Source organism: Falco cherrug, chromosome 13 (assembly GCF_023634085.1).
Source record: "Falco cherrug isolate bFalChe1 chromosome 13, bFalChe1.pri, whole genome shotgun sequence".
NCBI lineage: Eukaryota > Metazoa > Chordata > Aves > Falconiformes > Falconidae > Falco > Falco cherrug.
The window spans coordinates 31,220,034-31,233,451 of record NC_073709.1 but is presented as its reverse complement, the minus strand read 5'-3'; the positions used below and the strand labels follow the sequence as shown (position 1 = coordinate 31,233,451).

The 13,418-nt window shown below is 41.7% G+C and overlaps 1 protein-coding gene across 1 annotated transcript in view; it reads right to left on the bottom strand.

Annotated features, from left to right (window-relative positions):
• The window catches only part of ALK (ALK receptor tyrosine kinase), a 281,080-nt gene that overhangs the window by 50,559 nt on the left and 217,103 nt on the right, over window positions 1-13,418 (bottom strand). The window contains exon 9 of the mRNA XM_014277243.3: window positions 4,670-4,839. Within this exon, the coding sequence (XP_014132718.2) occupies window positions 4,670-4,839 (170 nt within the window). The remainder of the gene's footprint in view (window positions 1-4,669; window positions 4,840-13,418) is intronic.

The window sequence follows — 13,418 nt, the reverse complement described above, 5'->3', positions numbered from 1 at the left end:
TCTTTTTCTTCCTTGATGGGAAACCTAATGCCCAGAAACTTATTAGAAAGAAAACCTGCAAGAGGTATGAGGGAGAGACAGAGCAATGCAAGAAGAAATTATTAGACAGGAAGAGTGTTTAGCCACAGTGGTACGGCAGAGTCGTATGAGACAACTTCTTTTTACTACTCTCTTTTCTGCAGCCATGAGTGAGAGGGTCCCCAGCTGCTCTGGCTGCCACTGAGATCAGAGCTGCTGAAGGAGCCAGACAGACCAAAGGATCTCACTCCCGAGGACTCAAAGGGAATCCCACTTTGATATGTAGACGAAAAACTGATGAGCACCAGTGTAGTTCATAAAAATCTAGCAAGCCAGCAAGACTGGCATAGGTAAAGAAGCCAGTTTAAAGAAAGAAATTACAGTCATCTGGACGTGAACGTTGACTTGTTGCAACAGAATATCATCTGAGGTAACTTAGATCTGTAGACTTTTTTGCTTTCTTCCTCAGGAAGGTGACATCCATACCTAGGCTTCCAGGCAAGTCACATTTTTCTCTTCCAACATAACAAAATCCCTCATTCTGTGTTCAGGAGATGGTGATCAGCAAGAAAACTATTTTGAAGCTCTCTGAGCACAACTGGGTGAAAATTGGTTTTTATTTTATGAATGTGCTGCACTGCTAAAAGGACACAGGGCCTTGTCTTGCTGTCAGTGACAAGGCAGTGCCCCTACTTAGGACCGAAAATGTAGTTTTTAGAGACCTCAAGCAAACTTCTCCTTTCGCTCCTCCTTCCCCCATCCGGCCAGTATTACTTAAGACTGGCTACAAATTTAGACTTTGTAATGCTAAAAAACTTAACTTAAGAAGATAGGAAGCCAAGGAAACCTTTCTAACCAGTAGATACATTTAATTCCTTTTCTATTTCTATGCAACATTCTTCTGTCAGAAGATTGTACTGAGGTTAGACAGGTTGCTATTAACACTTGCCATTTTTACCACCTTCCCCTTACAGAAGTTACAGTGAAATCTTTAAAGAAAAGGACAGGTTTAGTAAAGAATACAGGCCTTAAAAGACCACGGCTGGGCTGGGCTGGCTCACGTGGAGCCCACTTCAGGAACTCCAGCCAGCTGGTAGAGGGACCCACAGAACATTTAGCCGTTCCACACGGCTGGCCTCAACTTCACCAAGGGAGCAGAAATCAAGAGAATTCAAGTTTGTTTCTTAAAGCATTATTTTTTTCAGCCAGGCTTCAACCTATTAGAGTTAATCCTTTTCCACCTTTTCCACTGCATAGCAAAAAAGGTGGGTTGGTGATAATAAGCGTCAGCCTACAGCAAGCTCCAGAGAATCACTTTGTTACATGTGCTTGTATTTTATCCATGTGATATACCTTAACCATACTGTTAAACTAACAGAAGATCTAATTATTAGCTACACAAATCACTCATCTCCAATTACATCAGGCTTTTATTTGCTCTTGCTGTCACATTCCCATGACTAGATCATTAATAAATTTAAACTCACATTTACTTACTAACTAAAAACCAATGCATAAAATAAGCGAGGCCAAGCTACCAACTACAACAGAGCTTTTAAGGCTGTTTCCTATGTGCATTTCCGTGAAGTTCAAAAAGAACAATCCTCAACAGGCTTATCACTTATCATTGGAACACAAATAGTAATTTTCCATCAAATATAACAATTTTACAATAACGTGGTTTGCTACACTACTCTCAAACCAATTATTTTAGCACTGCATTCATGAGTAAATTCCGATAAGTAAAAATGACCGATTCTCTAGGTTTCGCTAATCTGTGCAAATTGTCAGATTTGCAGGTAACACGTCCTTCAGGGAGGGGCAGGTGGCTCCATGGGGGCCAAACGAAGCACCGCAAGGATTGTTAGTTCATAGGGAGTGTATTTAAGTGGCAAGTTAAAACACAGCACCTCCGGATCCGGAGACTTTGTCTTTTGCCTCTGATAGGCAATCTGTTCTTCCAACAGTTCAAGAAGCTCTGGCCTACAATCGGCTCCTTTAATTGTAGCTGCTTTGATGGCGTACCCTTCAGCGGGCTCTCTGCCCTTCCTCCTCCACACACGGAAGATAGTGAGCATTTGGAATTGGGTTACAGCTCTGTTAACCCACATACCTTAGGAGCTGACTCTCCAGACTGTTTGGCCAACACTTTCCAGAACAAGGAAGGATGGCTAACTTTGGGAGGATGTAAAAGCCAGGGCTTCATCCTCTAAGTTCACACAGAAAAGGTAAGACCTCACACAGGGTGAAATTGCAACTGGATGCTTTCCTAAGGATCAAATGGAAGGAAAGAAGACGATCCTCTCCTCTTCGTACTCTAGGAAATTTAGCATGTGTCCAGGGCTGCCCAGGCTAACGCAGTGCTAGAGATCTAACGTCCCTCAGTCCAATTTACTTTCTTTGTCATACTCCTCCCTACTTTCTGTTCCTGCCAATTCACCTGAAATGTTCTAGCTGTGATTTTCTGCCCAAATATAATTTCTCCCAACAGCTTGAGGGATATCAAACATTTAAGAAATGCCTGTTTCTAAAGATAGAGCTGATCTAATTTCTTGGAAGTCTTCCTAATGATTCTTTGAAGTGCTATAAGCCAAACATGGAAATTATGCCTAAGCAGCTTTTGAACAAGCATGCTTTTGAGCAGTTTTAGAGCATATTATCTGATTATTAATAATGCTTTCCATTCAGCTTCCCAATCACAATGGCATGTGCTCTAATTCTGTGTGGAACTGGTACACTGGTGTGCTTTCTTCAAGAGCTTTACTTCTCGGAGGTGATTTGAAGTTTCAGCTCCTCCTGTAGGAATATCTGCAGTATCATGCTTCTATCACAGACCCTCACAGCTACTGACACAGGAACCAATTAGAAAAAGACAGGCACAGCAAGCTTTCAGCAGCACCAGCACTGCGTTCACGTCAATTAAATACTTCTTACACTTCAATAAAAGCGTCATTTATCATCTCCAAAGTATAGATACTGCAGTCTCCCCAGTACCATTTCCATGTACACTTCTATAGAACTCCTTCCCAATTTGTATATATAGGTTTTGAGATGGTGAGAAAGATGCCTGAAGCATTTCCAAGTCTCATAGGAGACTTCTTCCTTCCCAGGAAGGATTGGTTTCAACTAAATCAATCTTAGGAAAAAAAATTAAAAAATCATTAAAATAGCGCACTTTCTGTAAATAAATGACAAAAACTTTTCAAGAGACACTAAAACTTCCAAGCTTTCCTTGCTCATGTCTTAACCTCCAACAAAGTCCCTTCCCTCAGTGAAGCCTGTTGCCTTTCTCTGCAAGTAATGGGGAAGTAAGGGTGTCAGCACCTTACACAGAATAGGCAGCACCGTACTACCAGTTGAATCTGTGATTCCACATGAACCACCGCTAGCCTGGCTCCTAAGATCAAAGTATTCTCTGCCCGACTGCACAACCAGAGACAATTTGAAGGAAAGCAGTAGTATAAGAATACAGAATAATTCAGGTACAAAACATTCCCCTGGCAATGTAAAAAAATAAATCACACAAATAATAATGGCAAAATATACCATTCTTCAAAGGAAACAGAGCTGAAGGGAATGAAGCAACCAGGTATTTTTACAAATGGTGCTTCAGCAGCAACTGCACAATAAGCTTAATGCTGATATTTTTTACATCTTTGATGCACACGTATTAATTATACATTCAGGACCAAAGCGTTGGCAGTGTCCTTGTTGTATTTCAGCCTACGTGCATCCCCAAGAGCCAGCAAGATAAAAGACATATTCATATAATGTTTGTTCAAATTTCTTATGAGGCAAACTATCCCTTAATGAAATCCATTTTTTGTAGGGCACAGATTTCCAAAAAGACAAAGGGCACCAGTACTCATGGCACAGATCGTAGCTGCATCTTACACCCTGAGGGCCAGGGCAGCAGGAGGTGAAGTACGCCTGTGTCTTCTCTGCAGACAGCATAAACCAGCGCGCACACAAAAAGTAAACAATGAACAAGAGCATTCCCTTAAAGCTAACTTGTAAGAAACAGCTAAAACAACACTCTAAATAAGCATATGGTACCAGATTAAGCATATGCTACCAGATAAACCTTTCATGCCTAAAGCCAGAATAGTTATAACTGAGACAGCCCCTTATTAAGCTGAGCCTCCTGCTACAGCTAACACAAAGGTGTTCAGACGCATCCTTGTCTGATTTTGCAGCATGTTCTTCTCCCATCTTTTTCATCCTCAGATCTAGACACATTGAACTCCGGGGAATCTGATACCCAGAAAAAAAAATCAGCTATGAAGCTCACATCCAATTTTAGCAAACCACATAAGAGGATCAAATATGCTACATAAAATAGTATGTGAGGAGAATGATTATTTCCAGTCAAGAAAATAGAGACAGAAATTTAAGCACCTTGCTGTAGACTACCCATTGACCCAGCCTGTGAACCAAGACCACCACTCAGGAGTTCCAAACCTGTGTGCTTTGCTCTAACTATTCAGTTATTCTCATTCCCCGCCTCTAACAGAAGATATCTCCCGGGGACCAAGCATTTCCTCTCCCTGAGGGAACAACTTCCAGCAGCGATGCTGGCCATCTTCATTGTTAGGTAGCTAGTGATGAAATGACTGATCACCATAAAGGAGAACGACGAGGAGACTCATACCTATCCAGTATATCTGGGAGAGGTAAGATCATCCACTGCCATATTCCCAAACCTTTGTTGCTATCTGTATGCCAGAACATCCGGGTCTGCTCCTTTCCCGTCTTGTTCTCAACCAGCACCAGGGATATATTTCCCAGCAAGACACCATGGATGAGCCATGACATTCGTAGCTAGAAGAAAGAGAACATATGAGATTAAACATCACAAACATTATCCAAAAGTTAACAACATTCCCAACTCTTCTTTCATTTCTTTGTTTTCTAATCACCAAAAAGGTGATTCTCCCTCTTTTATGCTCATATAATCCCTTCAGAAAACTCCACAGATATGGAAGTCTGCAATAATTAGTATATGCTATTTAATCGTGGAACTACTGGCCTTTCTTTTTGGTAAAGTTGAGTCCAAAACATCTGTTTTGGCTTTCACATATGTGCCTGTAATTTAAAAGGGATAAGCTAATATCTCTACTATCTGCAGTACAAAGATAACACTCCCCTCAGAAGCCACCTAAGAGATTCAAGTTAAGACTAACAACTTTTTTACTTTTTATATTCCAGCAGCAGCAAAAACACAAGGAGAATAGCTGCAATAAGCAGGCATCACTAGTAATCATAACCTCATTCCCCAGACACTCTTTTAAAAAATCAGTTTTCCTTAGCTCTTTCCAAGTTTCTATAGACTCCAATTAAAGTTCAGCAATAATTAGGTTTTTTATTAATTAAAATACCTTAGAGAACCGGGTTTCTAACATTTTTGTCACATTTAATGTAATTGCGTCCATTTCCATGTATTTATTCCCATATGTAAATTTATTTCATGTAGTTTTCTCATTTTATGACTTTCTCTCCTTGGTCATATGAAAATAAAAACAAATCCTTCCACATCAAGCTAGTGTCAGAATCTCTATTATATGAATACAGTCTTCTAATTTTCTTGGGAAGAAGAAGAAGAGCTAGCTCTTTGTTGATAAAGAGCATAAGTAAAATAGACATTATCACATGCAGGAGCTGAGTCTCACATCAATAACCAGTAGAGGTGAGAATGCTGAAGCAATGGGTTTATTAAAGCCGCATTAATGATGGATGTTTTGGACACAAGAAAGTGTTCAGCACAGTATCTAGCATCCATGCATGTTAAAAAAAAGCCCTCTGTTTTTTAACATTTCAAAGCCAACAACTAAATTAGGAGGCTAGGAATTAAATTTATATTTTACACAGGAACACCTGATAACATTACTTACTTTCTTGCTTTGATAGCACAGAATATTCATATCCATTTCTCAGCCTAAAACACAACTGCAAGATTGTAGAGATACACCTATCTCATGGTGTAAGTCTGTCATGGCAGCGAAGTCAGATTTAGGGGTTGAAAGGACAGAAATGTTTCTATTATTCCTAGCTTATATTGTTCACAATTTTGTAGTGGGTGAAACAAAATTGTAGATGAGCTTTATATTAATTACCAGTACTGAATTTAGGTAAACAGTGCAGTTCACCTGCCTGTCTCCAAAGCTACAAAGAAATCAGTGACTTTGACTACACTGCAAAACTATGACAGAGGCTGAGAAAACTAGATGTGGTTCTTCTCTCTCTCTGTCCAAAAATCACTGCGCTTGCCTGGAATTGCTCCTGGGTCTGTTGTACTGCTAGTGTATATGACACAAGCATCGGTAAGAGGTACAAATCGATATGCAAGTATGGGTTTGTGAATCCATTTGGTTACATTATTGTGACCAGACATTCAAGACTGATGTGTGAGGTTTTGAGTGGTTCAAGCAAACCACCACAGGGGCCTTCCAGACCACAGAACTTCTGGGGACGAGCTGCTGCTTAAGTCTGACTACCAGCTCACCTTCACCTCAAGTTTGGGAAGGGACTTGTGGAGTCTCACGTCCAGTTCCATAATGTCAGACAGTGGAAACCACAGGATGAATCATGAGGACTTTCACCTTGCAGACATCAGAGAGAAAAAGCAGAGCTGAGCAGGACTGCCAGGAACCGCTTCAGATACCACACAAAGTGATGGCCAGGGAGGCAGCAGAGGAGGGCCCAGTTCATACGACAAGTTCACCAGAACCAACACGGGTAGAAGAGGCAGGCTGGCAAATGTTTATGGTGTAGGAGGATGATGCCTTTAAACTTGATACCTGCATGGCTACTCCTAACTCTTAGTGCATACATGGTCTTAATGTCAGGTGACAATCGAGATGAAAGAACTTGGGCATTTTATATTTTCAAGTGTCTACTAAATCAGGCTATTGAAAGAAATTACAGTGAAAAGCGCTCTCTCTTAAATAACATTGGAATAACTTTCAGATCCACCTAAGTAATTTCCCTTGAGAAAATGGATCAGGACTAAACTTTTTTTTTTTTTTTTTTTTAATGACCTTGCAATGCCAGTGGATGTTTAAAGCACTCAACCTATAGCAGGGAAAGAACTCCTCTTACTGGCAGTCCACATGTGAAGCACTTTTAAGACCCTAACGTCAACTCTACTGTAATGCACCATGTGAAACTTCTAATACAGGTAAGTTGAAGCAAGTTCATTGTGCCATTTTGACAGTTCAAAATGGGAGAGGTAAAGCCCCGAAGCTCCTACTATGCAGGAGCTTACAGACCTCTGTCTCTTCTGGAGACCTGCCAGGCAGTAAGAGGCAACATCTACATGGTCAGGAGTAAGAAAAGAGCGAGCCTTTGATAGCTATTAATATAACACTAGAGCAAAAGCTGAAGCAATTGATGAATTGGGATGGATGCCTTTGCACACATCAGCTGTTTGAAGGAAAGAAGTAGTTGGCATTAGATGTGGGAGATCTGCTCGCTGGCAAAGTGCAATACGCAGACTCTAATGAACTGGCTCCGAGTGAATCGACTGGCACCGTGTCCAAATGGGCATTTTTGGCTGTGATTTCCCTGGTTTCTAGGCTTCACAGCAGGGCAGTCCAGGTCTTTTCACACCTGCTGAAGTGAACCAGAGCAGATGATGAGCTGGATACCATAGCAAAGACCCCCCAAATGGGGCTGGCATTCGTTCTACAGAATATGGCATCAATGATGGCAGCTGGTACTACACACACGAAGCATCCTGGAAGTAGTGCAGTGGCACATTTGGAAAAATCAGAATCTGGGCTGTTGGTGGCATACCCCTAACATTATGTATTAAACATTCCCCTCTGTGTTAAACCAGCAGCAAAATATTCAGAAGCTAGAAACATCACTGAGAAATTAATTAAGCATTGCAGGTAGACACTGGCTCAACAGCACATTGCTTTCCAGCTTTAGAACCCACCATAGGTGGTGATTAGCTGTTCATATGCAAACCCGCTGACTCAGTAAATGAAATGCTCTAAATTGATTTGGGGAAAATTAAAGAGAGAGAGAGAGCGCCCATGGTAAACACGCAGCATATTGAGGCAGAACTTGGGTCAGATAGCCATATGCATTGTGCTGCAAACATCTGGAAAGATGCCTTCTGACAATCCCCTTAGCCTCTGAGTTTGTAGAATTTCTGAACTGACAAACAGGAGACTCAATTCATCCAAGAAAGAACAAAAAACTAATCCTTATCAGTATCAGCATGGCTTGGCAGGTTCAGCAGAGAGGTAAAAAAACCCAAGGAGGGTAGATTTGCTACCACAAGCTGTATAATTTCAAGACCACCTGAGAATGGAGACTTGCATTTTACTTCCTTATGCACAAAAGAAACAAAATACCGAGAACCTTCTGGGTGAAGTTTAGGCCTGCTTACACCTCTGAGTCTCCTTTAATGGCTAGAAACATTCCGGTATGAACTAATACTCAAAGGTCTGACTGAGTACCAATGGCACACACTCACAGCAGCAAAAATAAAACATTCCTCAGTGGCAGTCAGGAGAGTTGCTGTTTCTTTTTCCTCCCTTTCTGAGTGGCAATGTCTCTGACCATTAGCATTGCAGTCCTATTTGGCAGGAAAAGGCTAGTTGTCCATCTTTAGCACAAGTAACGAAAGAAAAGGGGAAAGATGAACATAGTTCAGACAGGGCTTGGAGTACAGTATTTTAAAAAAGATGGAGAAGAGCCTACAGGCATCCTGCTGCCAAGGAACTGCAGGAGTGGGATCCCGCTGGTGGCTATCTTACTACCCACACACCAGCTCTGCACCGCAGGCTTGTATCTTGTGAGACAGCACGTTACTTAGTTCTCATGCCCCCAGCTGTTGCCCTCCTCCTGTAACACTTGCTCTAAGGAATTCCTCCAAATTTTCCTGACCAGGAAGTGCAGATTCTTGAAATACAGAAAAATTTTAAAAAATATTATTTTTCTGAAAAACATAACTCTTTCTCTGGACAGAAAACTGTAGAATTTGTTTCCAGATGTGAATGTACTGACCCAGTAAATGTGCGCCAGGCATTAAAGAAGCCTGGAAAACACTTCAACGTTGAAGAGAAACTGGAGCTGCAAGTTGGAATACAGTTTACACAGAATTAGACAATAGCTGTGGATACCTTTGCCAAGTGTCAGCAAGTTTTGTATATGAATATGAACTATGTTTGAGGCATGAATTTCATCACATTGGCAATACTATTTTTCTTAACTAGAAATGAGAAATAGTTGCACACAACAGTACAAGTGAAGACATCTATTAGGACTGCTCAGCAATTTAGACTTGGACTCCTATGAATAAGAAAGATGACCAAAAGGTCTTGCTTGTGTTTTTTAGCCAGATCAACAACGGTGTGTGGTCAGTCTCCCTTGTAGTCTGCTGACACCTCTGCTTTTGCTTAGGACTCGGATGTGTAAGCAAAAACCTTATGTAACTGATAAAATTATAATCAACCAACCTGATCATATAGCTTTAAAATACCTAGGCAGGCAAGAGAAGCTTGCATTTTATATGAAGAGATTCTCATGCTATTTATTCTCATGTTATTTCTTGATTAAGTCTATTTGCATAAAATCAAAACCTTAATGAAAGCACCTTCATTTCAGGAAACAAACAAACAAACAAAATAAAGATGACAGCAAAAAAGAAAGAGTTCATAATTTTGCTACCAGAGCACTATGGGGTGACCAGGCCTTCAAGAAAGTTCAGATATCATAAATCCTCCAGTACAATGACACAGAAGCCAGGTGGCAAAGGAAGCAAGATAAGATAAAGACAGGTAACAGTGAATAAACTGTACAGATTTTAAAAACAACACTTTAAAATAATAAAAAAGGATGCTAACAACATTCTGCAAAATAAAGCACATGAAACGCTGTGCTAGAGGCATATATTTTTCATGCTCATAAATGTTCTGAGTCAATGTTATTACCATGTACCCTTCTAAGTTATTTAAAGCTCAAGGAATAGAGGAGAAAAAAAGACACACTCTGCAGGTGTCAGCATGGGGCTCAGAATGCGCTCAAGGAATGATTTATATTATTGATTTGCATGCTTTAAAAAAACACAACACCTTTGCATAGAAAAGGGAACTGAATTAATAACCACAGAGGATGAAAACATCTTTTTATCAATAAACCAGAATGAGAGGGTAAACTTCAACTATACTGTTTTACATCAACGTATTATATTTATTTTCTAGAGAGAGTATGTTCACGTTCAAAAAGTAATTTCAAGCTTAAAAGAAGTCCAGCTCAGTTTAGTATGTACTTACATAACATGATGCTGGCTTTCACGAAATAGCGAGTTGAAATGTCAAAATAGCATCAGAAAAAGATTTTCATTATTGTAAACATGGCCAAAAGCACAAAGCTCTTTTACTACCACTGGAATCTGTTTTCATCGTTTTTCAGCCACAACCATACCCTTTTAAAGGGTTTGACCCAGGCTCTAACAGACAAATGAAATAATCTGGTTCCCAATCAAAAGGCAGTCCCTCTTGCAAAGAGTCATCTTCTTTTGTGAAGATATATGTAAAGGCTGATTTCAAGTTCATCACCACCTGGACACCACCACCTCTGTTGTTATTCTCTTTCTCTGTTATAGCAGACACCAAAACTGCTTGCGTGGCTTTTACTTCTCAGATACAGCGATAAGGCCTATCACAGATTCCCTTGTGCTGAGCTAAGCTCAGCCTTTCTAAAAAATCAGTGTCCAGACCGTTCATGTTTCTGCAGTGACTTCCAAACAGAAGTAACGGTCATAATCCGCCACAAGGCAAAACCTTGCAGGGTACATACAACCGCTGCTGCCCAGGCAGGTGCACACTGTGCCAAGCCCTCACGGAAAGCAGCAGTCCTGGACCTGGTCTTACATCTTTTTATGACAGAAGCCCAAACGTTTTGGAAAGACACAGGTATGACTCATGATGTACAGGCACCACAGTATCCTTCAAAGCCTGAGGATGCAGACAGCAGGGAGCATCACTGATAAATGGAATGAAAAGCAAGTCAACGTACGTGCCTCTGCACTTGTACAGGAACAACGCTGGGACTGAGGGTGATGGGACTGCCTTGTTGTCCAGACATGGGGGGCCAGAATGTAGTCTCCAGCTTCCACAGTAAGGCGAGTGCTCCCTGGTTATCTGCTACCCTCTTGTATCAGCTCTCTGACATCTTTGCAAAGTACCGAGAAGTAGGTGGCCATTATAGTCTGGAAACTGTACACACCTAGGGGCTATCAACTGGGGCAAAGCAATTTAGTTTTGCCTTGATTGATGTCTGAGATGACAGCACTTCCCTTGGACTTTAATTGCTATGTGGTTTCCCAGATTCCCAGGCAGCAGTAGAGCTACTAATGACATGCATATGGATTTCTTCTTCAAAATGATAAAATGTCGAACCACCCCATGATCCTGCTTGCTCTCTTGGCCTTGGGCAGGCCAACTGATTCCTGCTCAGAGGAAGGGAATCACAGTGTGAAGAGAAGGGGTGAATAATGCTGTGCTTTATTGCTCAAGCTCTATGAATTCTATCTTTAAATCAGGCCACTGTTTGGACTAATTCTTCACACTTTACATGCATTCCTACGCTCAATTACACGTGCTTTGTTTCCAATGAACTTTTACATGTGGGTTAAAAGAATTTCACTCTTGATTACTGTGACTCAGTTTGGTTCCTGAAGCATTACCCGAGCTTTTTGTTGCATCTCCCCTTTCTGGCTGTGTCAGGGTAATGGAGCATTTCTTCATGGACAATGCGTACCACTTCCTGCGTTCCCCCAAGATTTCACAACAGTCCCACAGCTTCCCTCTTCCATATAAGTTGGGTTTTAAACACACAGTTAATGGGGTCAATAGGGAAAGGACTCTACCAAATGTGCAAAAAGATAACAAAGACTGCCTGGACTGCAAACAAGAGAGATTCTTTGAAGCCAGGATACCCTAGCCAAGATTTAATAAAACAACAAAAAGAAAGAGAAAAACTAACTGAACCAAGAACAAAGGGCAGCATCACTGACTAACACGCTGACCTGCCAAAAGCACTGAAGAACAAAGAAAATTAAAATATAAAGCTGCCCAAAACAAACAGGAGCAAAGTACAATACAAAGCTATACACAAAGTGTAAGGCACATTAGGGCCAATCCCAAACATGTGTGGGAAAGTACAGGCTCAGTATCTCCTGCATGCATTTTTTTCCCTCTCCTCATCTTTTGATGCATGTGGGGCAGCACACAGTAGGTCAGGCTGGTTTTTCCCTTTCTGATTTAATGAGAAGCCTCCCACAGGGCGTGGGAAATGATAGGGGAGCACAGCCTGTAAGTAGCCCAGCATGCTCCTGATGACCGACCTCAGGCTGGAGCGAGCACAAAGATGGAGGGCTGCACTTATTCTGCACTCGGCGGTAATACATATGCCAAAGACCGTCCAGGCTCTGGGGTTTCCGAGTGCTAGCATCAGCACTGCTGCAAACAGCTGCCCAGAACTTCAGCAGGCAAGGTGTTTGGACCAGGCCACCCTGCAAATCTCCAGGCTGTTAGTTATTTTCTCAGACTGTTCAGTCATCTTCATTACCAGTCCATCACAGTGGAAGATTAAGCAGACAGGCTGAGGGAGAAAAAACAAGCTTGAAGCATTAGCAAACTCTTTGTGGCTGGCACTCACTGTGGACTGCTTGACTGTTTCCTCACCAACACTGAGTCCTGGTTCCACGGACATTCTGGCCAAAACCTCCAGCCTGGTAAACAGCACTGCAGCAGGTAATGCTCCTTATGCTGAGGTTGAAGTAATTAATTGCTATGAACACCTAAAGCTAAAAAGCAGGGTGTCAGCATTTGCTATGGTTGGTGATATTGTCTAATATCACCGGATAAAATAAAAACAAATTAAGAGATAAGGGGAAAAAATAGTAGCTTCAGTGAAACAGTGGGTCTAGTAGTGCCCCAGAGCTTCCACGTAGCAGGGAGAGAAGAGCGAGGAGTCAAGATCAGCAATCTGGGGGTGGTTGTTGCTTCCTGGTTGCTCTCAGGGCTTGCAGCATATGGTCCCTTGCACAGAGCAGGGGTAACCTCATCCACCCAAGAGAGGTGAGCGAGCTGGGTAGGTGGGGCAGAACACTCAGCCTCACCCCCAGGAGTTCAGCTGAGCTGGGCACATTGATATTGGGGTAGACATAGCATAAAAAGGAGGAGGAAGGATGTTAAATGACAGGCTTAAAGACGGCCTCCATCATTAATATATATTAGTGCAGGATGTGAATCTGAGCTGAATCTCTCTGGGGTACTGGAACCAGCTGTCACAACAACCCACTAGGTAAGCGAACATGCAAGGAGAGCAAGCAGATATCTAAAGGATTATGTGAGCTGGATCAAATACAAGAGGGAGGGCAG